This window comes from Candoia aspera, chromosome 1, assembly GCF_035149785.1.
Source record: "Candoia aspera isolate rCanAsp1 chromosome 1, rCanAsp1.hap2, whole genome shotgun sequence".
Lineage (NCBI taxonomy): Eukaryota > Metazoa > Chordata > Lepidosauria > Squamata > Boidae > Candoia > Candoia aspera.
In genome coordinates this window covers 85,423,286-85,440,349 of record NC_086153.1, presented here as the reverse complement: position 1 = coordinate 85,440,349, position 17,064 = coordinate 85,423,286, and the positions used below count along the sequence as shown (strand labels likewise).

The 17,064-nt window shown below is 39.6% G+C and overlaps 1 protein-coding gene across 1 annotated transcript in view; it reads left to right on the top strand.

Moving 5' to 3' along the window:
- Positions 1–17,064, top strand: part of MTHFD1L (methylenetetrahydrofolate dehydrogenase (NADP+ dependent) 1 like) — a 110,357-nt gene that overhangs the window by 70,525 nt on the left and 22,768 nt on the right. The window contains exons 24-25 of the mRNA XM_063293842.1: positions 3,052–3,229; positions 16,092–16,199. Of these exons, the coding sequence (XP_063149912.1) occupies positions 3,052–3,229; positions 16,092–16,199 (286 nt within the window). The remainder of the gene's footprint in view (positions 1–3,051; positions 3,230–16,091; positions 16,200–17,064) is intronic.

The following is a 17,064-nucleotide window of genomic DNA, read 5'->3' as shown; positions in this document are numbered from 1 at the left end:
CACAGGGTGGTTGTTGTGGGGAAAATAGGAGGAGGAAGGAGTACTAGGTATGTTCCCCACCTTGAGTTATTTATAGAAATAATAAAGGTAGGAAAATAAATAAAAATATGTTGAATTCAAAGTTCTAGCCAACTTTGATCATTGCAAAGTGGACATCATTGTAGAATGTTATTTTGAAGTAAACCTGTTTTCAACTTCCTGTGCTTTCTCAAGACCAGTGGCATCCTCCTCAAAGTTCAGTGATGCCAAAACTCACATGCAATGACATCACTGGGCGAGTACTTCCATTACATCCTTGCATCTCAGTGCCTGATGCAAGTAGGTAAGGCATGGTATGGTGATGTCATCATGCACATGTCATTTTCAATCTCTTGCTCTGCCTTTCCCCCTCTCTCTTGCAGACAACCATTCTCAAATCCTTAACATTTGCTTCAACAGGTTCAGTAATATGAGAAAAGTACTGAAAATGTCATGTGTTAATAATCAGTCCTTTATTTTCACATACTTTATTTTCTTAATTTTGTAATTTATTTAATGAATCATTGTCACCCTAAAGTTTATATTCAAAGCCCTTTCTGAAAAAGGGACAACATACATATCCAAATCACTTGTTTGGAATTTCCCAATTTTTAAAAAACCCAAAAGCAGTCTTGAGGAGGATGAAGTGATTGGGACTGCATTCTTCTTTGCGTTCTGCTTTCGTTTTTCCTGAAGCTGTTCTTTGTTGCTAGTGAATGCCTGTAAACTAGTCACTTCGTAGAAAAGGACAGAACATTTATTTTAAGGTATGCATGCAGAGTTTTGCTTTGTTTTTGCAAGCCTGTGTTCATTACAGATATTGCTTTCAACATCCTAGAACTATGCTATTATCTCGTTCTGAGTTTTCTACAAAAAGAGATGACATGCTGAGCTTCTGCTTTGATTGGCTATATCCATTTCTGGACTTCAGACTTGAGTAGATGGTAGCTCTTTCATCCAGCCACCTGTTGAACACATCCAGTCACATACCAGTTCTACAGGTTCTTTTTGATTATACAGGTGTTAATAATCTTCTAAAGTACAGAATAGCTGTCCAAATGCTTAAAAGGCCAAATCTTGCATTCAGGCACAGTTCTTATTATTAGGATATTAATATTACTGCTTTTTTGAGCCACCTAAATATATACAGTTTGATTCAGTAGCGTTCCTTTTTAAAAGCGGATGAAAATCATGCTGAATTTATTCAATAATAATAATGGCAATAAAAGTGGGAATTCCAGTAATCCTATTTAAAGTTGTATGACCCTTGAGGCAAGAAGTCCCACCTGTAAGTAACAATTCAGATCTTAATTTGTGCCAGACACCGGTTATATCCAATCCTGGCAAGTCTTGGGGATAAGACTGGGGGGGGGAAAAAGGTTGAAATTGGGTACATCTGTCTCACAAAGAAGTAACTATAGTACCTAGCACTCAGATATAGGATATGAGAACAGAGAATATCTTCTGTATTGGACCATGTTCTTTCCTAATAAATTCAAACAGCCCCATCTCTTCCAAGTTTAAAGCACTGAATGTACGTAACAACTTAATTAGGGAGATTGATTGATTGATTGATTGATTGATATCATCCCAACAAGTTAGACCAGACTAAGAAACCAATGCCATGTAGTTCAGGATTACTTTTATTGTAACTGCCATAGCAACACAATCTTGCAAGTCTGAACGTGCTTCCCCCTTGCACACTTTACGTTCATGTGAACCCTGCCTGTGATCATTAAAGCCTTCTCCAGAATTAAGGAGAGTGGCTTATTGTTTATATTTTGTTTACTTCTTACATTCAACCAGTCAAAATAATATTCAAAACATAGTCTTCAATTATTTCAAAGAAACCCTTTCAGCATAAAAAATAATTATGTCTATTGTACATATTGAAGGTTTTTGCAGAACAGTGATGGCTTGATGGAAGGCAAGTAAGAAGCAAGATCTCATTTTTGCTGGTATCTTCTGCTCTCATTCCCTGGAAGCCATCCTTTACTTCTAGTCAGTTCTGAATGGGAAGAAGATGGAGTTCAAGCCAACCTTAAAAACTCTGCCTCTGATTTGGGATCCATTCCTCCAGGCACTAGTTCTTAGTTAACTAGGAGGTTAAAAGTATTAGGAATTGGATGATCAGGTTACATACACAAGCAGTGGGGTGAAGGGGGAGAGAGGAAATGGAAGATCAGCTTCTGACCTTTTCAGCAAACCAGTGTCTATTGCCATGACTAATTTGTAGGTGTCAGCAGGTATTTGAGCTCATAATAGGTGTGTATAAATTACTTTGCTCTTGCTGGAACTATTTACCTATCATGGCATTAAAAATGAGATAGTGCAAGGTTTGTACACATAAGTATTCAATGATATTTATTAATAGAATTAGACTTCCCAAATCTACTATTGTCATCCATATTCCATCCAATCGAATTATCCATTCAGTCGTATCCAACCCTTGGCGATTCCATAAGCCAGCTCTTTCCATAAATATTAAATATTCCATCATATTTAAGTAAAAATGATCAGGGCCACTTTAAAGGGATCATAGCATATGGAGCTACCCCTGAAAGTGCCTCCTATCAAGCAGAACAGCAGGCAGAAGTAGGCTATGGGCAGCCAAGCTGAGGGCATAAAAATGAAGAGGCTACAGCTGCTTGTCTGTGTAGCTGGGTTTTGAGGTAGGCAGGTCCACCCAGAGTCTAACAGAGCTGCTAAGCAGGATTCTGCATGTTGAATGGTGCTGTTCTGTTCCCATAAAGTTCTGTCAGCAGAAAGGGCCATTTCCTCTAAAGCACACTGTCCTTCCTCTGCCGCCGCCATCTCATTCTGCAGGACTCCATCTGCGAAGTTACTCTAGGGCTGGGTGGGAGGCTCCAAACCTGATGTTGCATTGAACCCCCAAATTCCAATATTTAATATGGAGGTTTTCATTTGCAAAAATACTACGATGGCCTTACTCAAATCCACACACACACACCCTACCTATGATTGATGAACACCATTACAAATGAAATAATCCAATAACTATTTTGTTGGCAGAACGGACTCTCCTGCTGAGATTAATTTAGTCTGTGAGATGGCCAAGACGTCTGGAGCTTTTGATGCAGTCCCTTGCAGGCACTGGTCAGAGGGGGGCAGAGGAGCTATGGAGTTGGCTGAAGCTGTAAGGAGAGCTGCTAACCAACAGAATAACTTCAGATATCTCTATGACCTGGAGGTAAGCAAGGTTGTGAGAGTGTAAAACAAAGCAAAAGAGGCAACATGTGATGATGCAAGTAGTCATTAAGTCATTATACCTAGCAGTACCTATTGTGTGTGTGCCCACACACAGGTGCCTTTCAGTCAGTTTTGACTCCTGGCAACTGTTTTCCTGGCAAGGTTTTTTCAGAAGTGGTTTGCCATTGTCTCCTTCCTAGGGCTGAGAGAGAGTGACTGGTCCAAAGTCACCCAGCTGGCTTTGTGCCTAAGGTGGGACTAGAATTCACAGTCTCCCGGTTTCTAGCCTGATGCCTTAGCACCAAACTGGCTTTCTAAGATGTGCATAAGAGAGGAAAGCCCCCTCATGTTACTTACTATTCACTTTCCATGTGATAGGTTACTACTTAACAAAAGCTCATGTCACACTATCAGCTCCAAGTTCATGTTTTTATCCAACACTTGTATGATGAGACAGAGATGCTGCTTGAACCTTGGAGAAGCATGTTCAGCTCAGTTATTCTATCATCTATGTGGCAGAGGGAAAAGAGGAATACAACTGTTCCATTCTTTTCATGCTGTGATTAGGCTGCCTACGCACCTTCTGACATGAGTAGGTCTCAGTATGTACTCATTCTGAGGAATCACAGCATCTTTATCCTTTTGCTGCTATAGTTAGCAAACTCCCATGGGATTACCTACAAAGAGATGTTTTAGCTTGAACCTTGAATTAGTCTGGGAGTTTTGTAAAATAGTGTTCTTGAGAGAGGCTGCATATGAGGGGCAGCATATGAGTACCTAGATAAAAGTTAAGGAGATAGGAGATATTGAGACAAGGCTGTATATTCTCTCCTTACTTATTCAATTTACATGCTGCATATATATGAAGGAAGCTGGATTGGAAGAAGATGAGCATGGTTTATTAGAGGAAGATATATCAATAACCTGTACTATGCTGATGACTACTCTGATAGCTGAAAATGCAAATGATTCAAAAGCTCTAGTAATGAAAGTCAAGCAGCACAGTGAAAAACATAGGATTAAGTTTAAATTCAGAGAAGACCAAACTAATGACAATACGTGCAGCCTTAGAATTGACAATGAATTGATAAATAGCTTGTACCTTTTGGGATTGACTGTCAATAGCAAAGGAACCAACAATCAAGAAATATGCTACTGATTAGCATTCGGTAGGATAGCAATGAAGACTTTGGAAAAGGTATTCAAATGCCAGGATGTGTCTATACCTACAAATATCAGATTTGTGCAAGTGATAGTTTTTCCTCTGACACTTTATGAAAGCAAAAGTTGGACTTTGAACAATCAGAATGGAAAGAGTATTGATGCTTTTGAACCTTGGTGTTGGAGAAGACTTCCAAGAGTAGTATGAATAGCCAAGAAAACGAACAAATGGATCATTGAGCAAATCAACCCAGAGTTCTCACTCAAGGCACAAATATCCAAGCTCAAATTGTCCTATTTCAGATACATTATACAATGACCCAGCTCTCTTAAGAAGTCCATAACTTTCAGAAAGGTGAAAGGAAAAAGAAAATGAAGATGAAAAGATGAATGGACTCACAGTTACAGTGGAGATGGGTGCACTGTTGAAAAACCTGAAGGACCAGGTTGGGCACAGATTGTCCTGGAGAAAATGTATCTGTGTGGTCACTAAGAGTCGACACCAACTTAATGGCACATAATCAAAATAGGAGATTACTGGAAGACATCTGTAAATCCATACTGACTTTCCAAGGAGGACTTACAAGTATATAATTAAGACATTAGCACTTACTAATTTTTTAAATTAAATTTCTCTAAATCGTTTACTTTTTTTTTTAGAAATCAGGATTATATTTAAGTTCCTTTTTTCCAAGCACAGCAGTCTTTGAACAAATGGATTCAGTTTATTGAATTGATTCAAGCGTATAGCACTGAGTTAATAATACTTTGATGCTAATATACAGTTCTCTAAAAAAAGTATTTGCCTCCTTTGGTATTTTCTGAATTTTTGCATATCTTTGCCATGGAATGTTACTAGAGCTTCATATGGATCTTATTGATATGTAAAAGGAATTTGAATGAACAAATAATACCAAGGTTTGTTGCTTGTTTCATTTACTACAGGGCCAGTTGCAAATACTCATTAGATAATCAGGGCAGATTTGAGCTGGCCATATCCTGTATTAATCTCATAAATCTTGGCTCCCTCATCATGGAGTGATTCCAGAAGCCATTATGCCCTGCTAAAACAATTCTGAAGACCACCATGAAAAGTTGTTGGTCTGGAAATGGTTACAAAACCATTTCTAAAGCTCTGAGTTTCCACCAGTTTACCATCAGAACATTGTCTTGAAATGAGTAAGATTTGTGAGAATAGTGATTCTTCCAAAGAGTAGCTGTCCTGTCAAAAATCTTCCCAGCCCCTTTCCTCCCTCCTCTCAGCTGCTACCCATGGCCTTTTCCTGCGCTTACTCTCCTCCCACAAACCACTTCTGTGATTCAGAACAATTTCATTTCAGACTGGATCTGGAACAAAAGAGGCCTCACGTGTTAGCTATTATTTGTTTTTCTGAACTATTTCTTTCATGTTCTCAAACACCAGGTGGGAAGTGGCTGGATGTTGCTAGATGGAAATAAATCTTTTTTTTTAGCCACAGGTGGAGGTGTAGATTCATGTTACAGTTAAACTTTCATGAGTTCTTTATTCCCTGTATTATGAAACCAGATCGGCCTAAGGAGGGTGCTTTGCGTGTAAGAATCTCTCTGTGATCCACATGGCTTATAGAATAAAAAGAAAAGGATGAAATTACAAGCAGATTTATGAAAGGGTAATAGAAATGTGACAACAAAAAGAAATGAAAGCTGCAAAGTGCTGAATCAGCTGCTGTTTTAACACCAGGCCATCTCAATCCAGAGCACCTTGAACTCTGTTCTGTCTTGGCTCTGTGCCTGACAGTAGATGTAAGGAAGATATAAGATGGCTTCACTGAGCCTCTGACGGGTTATTTATTATTTCTCTCAGCCTACATAGAAATGGAAATGCTAATTTCCAGGCTCACGGCTATTTTACAAGTGTGTGTGTGTGTCCCATTCTTGTTGCCATGATATTAAAGATTAATAAAAGAAACAAAACAGACAAAAACAGTCAACTTCACTCTAATCAAACTGTTTCAGTCTGAAAGCATCCAGGAAGGTGCTCATAATCTGTAGTGGTTCAGTTGTTACCCTTCACACAGACATGGTTCCTAGAGTTTCCTTTGTGCAGAAAACAATGCCCCAATGGATTTTTCAGGGCCTGGAATGCTGGGGCTCCTCCTCTGGCCCACATGGGGAAGGAAAGAAGAAAGCAAGAAAAGGAAGCATCTAGATTTAAGGCATGTGGAGATGTGTGGGTAGGTTCTGGTATCTAAACAACCATGAGATAATAACAGCAGAGATGGACAACCCACAGCCCTAAGCCTGCATGTGTCCTTCAGCCTACCTCTGCCCCTTTCTGGACAGCCTATAGAGCAGTGTTTCTCAACCCTGACAATTTGAAAATGTGTGGACTTCAACTCCCAGAATTCCCAGACAGCATTTCTTTTATTTCACAAGCCATGTGGGGAATTCTGGAAGTTGAAGTCCACACTTCTTCAAGTTGCCAAAGTTGAGAAACAATGCAATAGAGAAATGAAATGTCAAAAAAAAGAGAAAAGAATGTGTATTATCCCACCCATCGCTCTGGTCTGCTATTGACATGTAGCCACCAGAGATTATCCCGGGTGGACTCCAATAAATGCATCCCACAATACAGTCAGTGCAATGAGAAAACAAATACTTCAACTTTAATTAATTAATTAATCTCCTGTGACACGTGTTATATAACACATCCAAAAGGAAGTCATTGGGTTGAATTATGAGGGCTCCTTCTCTTATATTTTGAACTCTTTTCTTTCTGTTGTTGGAGTGAAACTGGGGGCAGTTTTTTACAAGGTAAATTTGATTAAACTTTGGTAGGACTATCAGGAGCAAGCTATAGGTGTCTTGAGGCTAAGACTGGACTTAGAAATAGGCCCGTCCTGGTTTTAAAACTGAAAAGTTCCTGTTTCTTCATGTGTGTGTTTTTGCCCTAAAACAATGAAAGTGACAGTTCTTTGCTCTTGGTATTTCTTAAAAGAGCTGATGCTGTTATTGCTTACAGTGCAGTTGAGCAATAAATTCTATGTATGCGTTCAGTGGCTGACAGTTTGAATGAACCTGTTTCAGCACACTGCATACATATGGGAAAATGCATGGGAGTTAGATTGCTATTAATCTATTCGTCTCAGGCCTTGTGCTTCAGAGTAAACTTGGAAGGGGTCTATTATTTCTCAGAATAGCATCAACTCAAAGCACCAGAACTATGGAGGCATGGGGAAGTTTGCATGTAATGTAAATTCCATATGTCATATGCACTATGAACATACTTCATTGCACATTCAAATTTATCTGACACACTTTGAGAAAACATGCCTGGTTTATCACTACAGTACACATAAATCAACCGCACAACAGTGAAAGCCACACCAAGTTTCCTAAATTAAGGAATTTAAAAGGAAAATGGCTGAAGTACATATATGTAAAATTGCATCAAAGAACACTAAATTATCATTTTCAGAAGGTAACTCTCAAAGATGGGGGCAAGTTGAGAAGTGAGGGTTTAAAAAAAAAAGCATGCTATTTATTTGTCCATATATTTTAATTTCTTTCACTTAGTTAATGAAGCAGAACAAAGAAAAAATAGCAAAAGAAAAAGTAGTGCAACAAAAATTTTATATATACTGTGTATATATAAAATCCCCGATCCCTGGGGAAGGTAATGGCAACCCACCCCAGTATTCTTGCCATGAAAACTAAATGGATCAGTACAACCAGAGATATGTCGGTATACCATCGGAAGATGAGACCCCCCAGGTCGGAAGATGGTCAAAATGCTACTGGGGAGGAACAGAGGATGAGTTCAACTAGCCCCAGACGTGATGACACAGCTAGCTCAAAGCCGAAAGGACGGCTAGCGGCCGACAGTGCTGGTGGTGAACGGCGAATCCGATGTTCTAAGGATCAACACACCATTGGAACCTGGAATGTAAGATCTATGAGCCAGGGCAAATTGGATGTGGTTATTGGTGCGATGTCAAGATTAAAGATAGACATTCTGGGTGTCAGTGGACTGGAATGGGCCACTTCACATCAAATGGCCCCCAGATCTACTACTGTGAACAAGAGGACCACAGAAGAAATGGAGTAGCCTTCATAATTAATCGTAAAGTGGCTAAAGCAGTGCTTGGATACAATCCAAAAAACGATAGAATGATCTCAATTCAAATTCAGGGCAAGCCATCTAACATCACAGTGATCCAAATATACGCCCCAACCACAGATGCTGAAGAAGCTGAAGTAGAGCAGTTCTATGAGGATCTGCAGCACCTACTGGACAACACGCCTAAAAGAGACATTATTTTCATCACAGGAGACTGGAATGCTAAGGTGGGCAGTCAAATGACACCTGGAATTACAGTTAATCATGGCCTGGGAGAACAAAATGAAGCAGGACATAGGCTGATAGAATTTTGCCAAGACAACTCACTCTGCATAACAAACACTCTCTTCCAGCAACCTAAGAGATGGCTTTATACATGGACTTCCCCAGATGGACAACACTGAAATCAGATTGACTATATCCTTTGCAGCCAAAGGTGGCGGTCATCTATACAGTCGGTAAAAACAAGACCTGGAGCTGACTGTAGTTCCGATCACGAACTTCTTATTGCACAATTTAGGATCAGACTAAAGAGATTAGGGAAGACCCACAGATCAGCTAGATATGAGCTCACTAATATTCCTAAGGAATATGCAGTGGAGGTGAAGAATAGATTTAAGGAACTGGACTTAGTAGATAGGGTTCCGGAAGAACTCTGGACAGAAGTCCGCAACATTGTTCAAGAGGCGGCAACAAAATACATCCCAAAGAAAGAGAAAACCAAGAAGGCAAAATGGCTGTCTGCTGAGATGCTAGAAGTAGCCCAAGAAAGAAGGAAAGCAAAAGGCAACAGTGATAGGGGGAGATATGCCCAATTAAATGCAAAATTCCAGAGGTTAGACAGAAGAGATAAGGAATTATTTTTAAACAAGCAATGCGTGGAAGTGGAAGAAGACAATAGAATAGGAAGGACAAGAGACCTCTTCCAGAAAATTAGAACCATCGGAGGTAAATTCCAGGCAAAAATGGATATGATCAAAAACAAAGATGGCAAGGACCTAACAGAAGCAGAAGAGATCAAGAAAAGGTGGCAAGAATATACAGAAGACCTGTATAGGAAGGATAACAATATTGGGGATAGCTTTGACGGTGTGGTCAGTGAGCTAGAGCCAGACATCCTGGAGAGTGAGGTTGAATGGGCCTTAAGACGCATTGCTAATAACAAGGCAGCAGGAGACGATGGCATCCCAGCTGAACTGTTCAAAATCTTGCAAGATGATGCTGTCAAGGTAATGCATGCTATATGCCAGCAAATTTGGAAAACACAAGAGTGGCCATCAGACTGGAAAAAATCAACTTATATCCCCATACCAAAAAAGGGAAACACTAAAGAATGTTCAAACTATCGAACAGTGGCACTCATTTCACATGCCAGTAAGGTAATGCTCAAGATCCTGCAAGGTAGACTTCAGCAATTCATGGAGCGAGAATTGCCAGATGCACAAGCTGGGTTTAGAAAAGGCAGAGGAACTAGGGACCAAATTGCCAATATCCGCTGGATAATGGAAAAAGCCAGGGAGTTTCAGAAAAACATCTATTTCTGTTTTATTGACTATTCTAAAGCCTTTGACTGTGTGGACCATAACAAATTGTGGCAAGTTCTAGTGGTATGGGGATACCAAGTCATCTTGTATGCCTCCTGAAGAATCTGTATAACGACCAAGTAGCAACAGTAAGAACAGACCACGGAACAACAGACTGGTTTAAGATTGGGAAAGGAGTACGGCAGGGCTGTATACTCTCACCCTACCTATTCAACTTGTACGCAGAACACATCATGCAACATGCTGGGCTTGAGGAATCCAAGGCTGGAGTTAAAATGGCCGGAAGAAACATTAACAATCTCAGATATGCAGATGATACCACTTTGATGGCTGAAAGTGAAGAGGAACTGAGGAGCCTTATGATGAAGGTGAAAGAAGAAAGTGCAAAAGCTGGCTTGCAGCTAAACCTCAAAAAAACCAAGATTATGACAACCAGCTTGATTGATAACTGGCAAATAGAGGGAGAAAATGTAGAAGCAGTGAAAGACTTTGCATTCCTAGGTGCAAAGATTACTGCAGATGCTGACTGCAGTCAGGAAATCAGAAGATGCTTAATCCTTGGGAGAAGAGCAATGACAAATCTCGATAAAATAGTTAAGAGCAGGGACATCACACTGACAACAAAGGTCCGCATAGTTAAAGCAATGGTGTTCCCTGTAGTAACATATGGCTGCGAGAGCTGGACCATAAGGAAGGCTGAGCGAAGGAAGATCGATGCTTTTGAACTGTGGTGTTGGAGGAAAATTCTGAGAGTGCCTTGGACTGCAAGAAGGTCAAATCAGTCCATCCTCCAGGAAATAAAGCCAGACTGCTCACTTGAGGGAATGATATTAAAGGCAAAACTGAAATACTTTGGCCACATAATGAGAAGACAGGACACCCTGGAGAAGATGCTGATGCTAGGGAGAGTGAAGGGCAAAAGGAAGAGGGGCCGACCAAGGGCAAGGTGGATGGATGATATTCTAGAGGTGACGGACTCGTCCCTGGGGGAGCTGGAGGCGTTGACAACTGACAGGAAGCTCTGGCATGGGCTGGTCCATGAAGTCATGAAGAGTCAGAAGCGACTAAACGAATAAACAACAACATCAAATATATAAAGCCTTTTTATATAAGGTATAGAACCTTATATAAAAACTAATAGATGTTGCCCATCTCTCTATAAACAAACGTTAAGGAGAATTGGGAACTGTCCATATGTTCATGTGGATGAAAATTAGAAGGTTGTTTTTAATCAGTGCAGTCTGACTCCAATTACCAGGTCATATGTTTCAGTAACATTTGCTTTTAAATGAATTGGTCAATGTTTATGATACACTGTAGCTTATGATTTTTATTAGGCTGCTTAGAAATTAAACTACTGTAAAACAAGTTACTTTTGTCTCATTGCAATTGTTAGAGTAGGCAGACTTGAAATACTTTGTATTTATACCCATCTGAAGAACAAAAAAATATTTATTTTATTTATTTATTCAATTTGTATAGCTGCTCATCTCAAACCAATGACTCTGGGCGGCAAACAATCATAAAAACAATTAAAACAGTTAAACACAATACAAAAGAAATTAAATACAAATAGCAGCCAAGAGATATATAATCTGTCAGTGTCACCACAACCAGGAAATGGGGCCCTTCACACACTCGGGATCCCAGGCCCGGGCACACAGCCAGGCCTTCAAGGCTTTCTGAAAGGCCAGCAGGGTCGGGGACATCCTAATCTCAGGAGGGAGGATATTCTAGAGGGCAGGTGCAGAAAAAGCGCATCTCCTGGCCCCCGCCAGCTGACATTCCTTGGCTGGTGGGACCTGGAGCATGTCCATCCTGCCGGACCAGATTGGACAGGTAGAAACAACTGGGAGAAGATGGTCCCTCAGGGAACCCAGTCCCAAGCCATGAAGGGCATTAAAGGTGACAACCAGCACCTTGAATTGCACCCAGAAGCACAATGGCAGCCAATGCAGCCCCCAAAGCAGAGGTGTTACATGTGCCAAATAGCCAACACCATTTACAACCCTGGCAGCTGCATTCTGCACCAGCTGAAGCTTCCGAATGCTCTTCAAGGGCAGCCCTATGTAGAGAATTCTCTTTGGTTGTGTTACTATTATTTTTCTGTATGGTTTTCTGTAACAAAATGTGTATGTCAGACAGCTATGCTTTGCAATATGTGTAAATTATGGGAATGAAACAGATTTTCTGCCATTTATTTATTTTTCTAGATTTTTCATGTGTTACACATGCAGAAGGTCAAAGACTACAGGGCCCTGAAAGTTTCCATTTATACTATAAATGCTGCTGGATTCTGGATTCTGTAGCTTTACTAGGTCTTGCTGTTATACTTTCCAAGCCTATTTTTACATGTATAAGGGCTAGAAACTTGCTTATTGTCAAAGGAAAAGATTTTCTGGATACCAGATGATATGCCTAATACAGTATAATGCTTCTATGCTGAACTTCAATAATGCTTGTAATTCTGTCTAGAGAATGTTCTCCTGGAAGACTTACTGTATACAATTATTTTTAAAAGTCCCATTTGAACTGGAATTTGATATAATAAGTCACCAGTGAGCAGCTTTCTGCTTAAAATGTTAGTATGACCTTTTGAGACTGCTTGAAACTCAAAATGTCAATTCTGTTGTAGCATTGGCCTTTTGAATCTAATGCAGTTATACCTATTTGTGTGGATATTCTCTAAGTTTAGATATATTCAGCATAAAATATTCCACTATCAGAGTAGGACTTTACAGCCCCAAATGCAGTGCAACTTGAAAATATTTTCTTGTGTAACATGTTTATATGTTCAACTTTTGTGGTATATTGCCTGTAAATCAGACTGAGTTCTGATAAGCTTGTATTCCATTTCTTCTTTTCTTTTTATCAGCTTTTTTTCTCTTTGAGCTGGCTTATTGAAATACGGATAACTTTTTGGATTTACTTGAACTATTACTATTATTATTATTTGAAATAATCCACTTGTTTCATGGGTTTGTACCGTACATTCTTACGTTATCTGGGAGCAACCACAGAACAAACACAGTAGTACTGGAAGTGAACTTTCACTGAGCCACACCAATGCAGCTCTTCTAATTCTTCTTTAGAAACCATTTGAATAGAGTAAAAAACAATGTCATCATTGAAAAGAGCTTCTTTAGATATATTCAAAATAGAAGGAAGAGAAACTAATCACTTATACTACCTTTGTGCTCTTAGCTACCCAGAGTTATTTGCTTAAGGTGGGTGGCCATATAAATGTTCTAAATAAATAAATAATGGGGGAAAATCCTACATTAAACTAAAAGAAATCCAGATAACAAAGCAAAACACATAAATACGTAACATCTACAGTATTTAGGTGGCTTTATATTCACAGCTATATTCCTCAAAACCCTTGCATTGGGGTGATCAGTGAATATTATACAGCCACAATCAGCATGTTGTTTAAAAATCTGCTTTTAATGATGTCATGTGGGCAATCAGATTTGCTTGACATAAAATCTCATTGTTACTGATTTCAAAACCAAGTAAATAAACAATAAGCCAGACCAGGATCACAGCTGCAGACTATTAGGGCACCTAATAGAGGAAGCTAGACAGCTGTCTGTCTGGGATGCTTTCATCTGAATTCCTGCATTGAACAGGAGATTGGATTCAGTGGCCTAAATGCTTCCTTCCAACTCTCTGATTCTATTATTCTAATTATGGTTGGATTTATTACTGTTTTTGTATTATATCTCTTTTGTTTCTTCAAGATATAACGAGTTAAAGCTGTCCTCATAAGAACTGGCAAAAATACTGACTTCAATAGTAATAATCTGAATTCTGGCATCTATTTAAGACTGACTGTGGTTAGACTGTGAGTTTTAGGAGAAGGCTCAATTAGCACCCAATTAACTTTGTATTATATCTCCTTACCCTAAAACACTAACCTATCATATTTATTCAGTCAACTTGTCTTCTTTCAGTTTCAGCAACAGCTGTAGCAGAGAACAGGACAAGTAACAGGTCACAACTGTACAGGACCCTAGTGGGGTCAGCATGACTAGTTTCCCCTAAAGCAAAGCAAGTGTTTCTAGTAAAACAATTTTTTCATCTCTGATAGATATTGCCTATTAAATTCAAGGGATAGTTGGAAGCCCACCAAATATTGTCTTCGTTTCTTTGGCTGCTAAACTACAGTCCTTAGGAGCCATTAAGTAGAGAAGAGGAACCCAGCTCAATTTGTTGGGCTACAACTTCCATAATTCCTACTCTAATAGATAGAAGACTGGGAAGGCTGTAGTATCCAGCCACCAAAACTTTCTGGAAATTTGATTGGCATTTCTCTGCAATCATCCATCTCAGTTAGGCTTTGAGGCTTAAAATATCATAGAACGTGTACTGAAGCACCAGCCATGATACTAAGAATTGTAGGCAAAGGGGACACAGGCTGCCCGGTGATGAGCATGAACTCAGTGTTAATGGATAAGAAGCAGAGAAGGGCAAAAATGATTTGGTATTGTAATGGGGTGATAAATCTGTTTCAACTTTAATGTGAGGTGTAAGATGATCCCCTTCCTCCTCCCTTGTTTCTTAAAAATAAAGGAATGTGATAATAAGAATCTTTCCTGAACTGGATAATGGTAAGGTTAAGCCTTGCCATTTGATACCAAAGCAATTTGATACCAAAGCAATGAATCACTACATTTCCATGGCATTTTTTTGCTGTACAGATCACACAAATGTTTGACCAATGTAAATGCAGCAATCAAAGCTGGTACACCAAAAGCCAGGCACCACTCAATCAATGCACTGTTGATTTTCAAAGGCATCCTGTTGCAAAATGCCCTCTGCACCAGGCATTCAGGATGGCTGCTCCTTAATTATAGAAGGAAAAGTTGCTGCGGTAGCTACTGTTAGCAGTGGGGGCTGGGTGTGTTAATTCTGCTGTACAGAAGGGGCAGGCAAGGATCTTTTTGCCATTCCTTCTGTCCTTTTTCCAAAACTGTATTTATTTTCATTGCTCTCCCACATCTTTCCAGGCTTCAGGGTGATTAGTACAAAAATTAGCAGTGTAACTTTATACACGATTCCATCATAAAAAGGATAACATTACCTCATACTTACTGAATTTCAGTTGTTGCAAGCCAGCCTGTACAGGAAAATCTAGGACTTCGAGGAAGCATTCCAGCTTAGACTTGGACAGGACTGAGTGGGATGTGCAGGGCAGGGACTTTTAAAATGAAGGATCAGCCTAGCCTTGTGTTTCTTCATACATCCTGGCATTTGACTGCAATAGCAAAGGAAAAAAAAAAACCTGAGAGCTGTTTCTGAGGTAAACCATTAGAAGTTTTCTAGAGTAGCTATTAGAAGTTTGTGTTAAGCTTGAGATAACTTTTCTGGGCCTGGTTTACTCCAGCAAGACTTCTCCAAGGGCATCAACTTGCCTTGGAACTGCACATCTTCAGGTGTTGTATGGACATTTCTAACTGGGGGCTTAAGAAGGATCATGCAGGGCAGGCCATCTGTGCATCTTACTCTGATCCCACAGCTGTACCTGCCAGACATGTGGACTTGGACTTGTCTTTGTGAATGAGAGAACAGTTCACTGAGCATACAGAAAAAATGAGATATTTGTATTGAAATAATATTTCATAAAATGAAAAATTTCCAATTATCATGAGTATACATGTATGACTGGACTTAACCAGAACTGAGTTTTGGGTTAGTGACTGCAGCATATTTTGTTTCCTTTTTTGCTAAATAAGCAAAACAATACTCTGAAACACAGAGTTTGTCTAAGGACTTCCACCTCAGAATGTATGGCTACAGGAAGCCGAGATATACTGTATAAACTTATTTTTTCTCTGTCTATATTATAAGGATAATAATGTTGATGGTGATTTCTGAATGGAAGGCAATAGAAGCTATCTTCTATATCACTTTATGTTATTCGTTTAGGAAGCAATGCATAACTTAATGTTCAGTGCTAAATTAACTGCAGATAAGAGCCAAGCAATCCTTATATGAAGGAAACTACCTTGGGACTCTTGAAATTAACCTTCTGTCATCCTGTTTTGTTTTCACAGCTTCCCATAGTCGAAAAAATAAGAATCATAGCTCAGAAGATCTATGGAGCTCAGGATATAGAGCTCTCTCCTGCAGCACAGTCTCAAATAAACTGCTACACTCAACAGGTAAAAACAAGAATATATGCAGATAGATGTAAATTTAAAATTAGGAATGCCACCCACAATACATGTCTGTTTGAACAATTGATAGAAACTGCCCAGACTATAAATGCTTTGCTAAATGCCAGGGCTGTCTTTCTACATCTGCCTTTAACTTTTTCTCCTTTACCCATTCTAGAGAGTCTACTACTGCTGGCCCTTTCAGTGACTTATTCATTAATATCACCAAGGTCTCTCTGAATCAGGATGCTGCTGGCTGCAGACATGTGCTGCAGGCCAGCCCCCACAATCATGGATGTGCACAGTCCCGAGGAGGGAAAGGGTCCTGGTTAAATGACTAGAAAGGTGTCCTGGACCTTCTATGCCATTTTCGTACCTCAGCATTCCACAGGTCTCTATACTAGCTCCCTGTTCGAACCAGAGCCTATTGCTGATGCTTATGTTTAGGGCCCTCTAGTCTTACCCACGGGCTTCCTGAGGTTGCCCTGAATTCTTCCTGCAGTTCTATTTGTTCCTTACACTCCATCTTTCTGTTCCTCACTCCAGGGTCGCAGTTGCCAGGTCCTGAGACTCTGGTCTCAACTCCTTCCTCCCCTTCATCCCTGTGAAAATTTGATGACTTTTGAAAATGGTTTAAATGACTTCTTATTTAGTTGTTGGGTTAGTGAAAGGACTTGTTATCCCACCCTATGCTAATTAATCTCAGCAGTTCCTAGGTTAATCTCTTTTATTTTAATTGTGGATGTATATACATTTGGTCATATCACAGGACATGTTTTCAGCATATACAGTTGTGTTTGGTTTGTCTCAGTAGTTAATATTTATTGGTTTGGCTGTTAAGCTACAAATTGTTGAGTTACTGGATGGGATG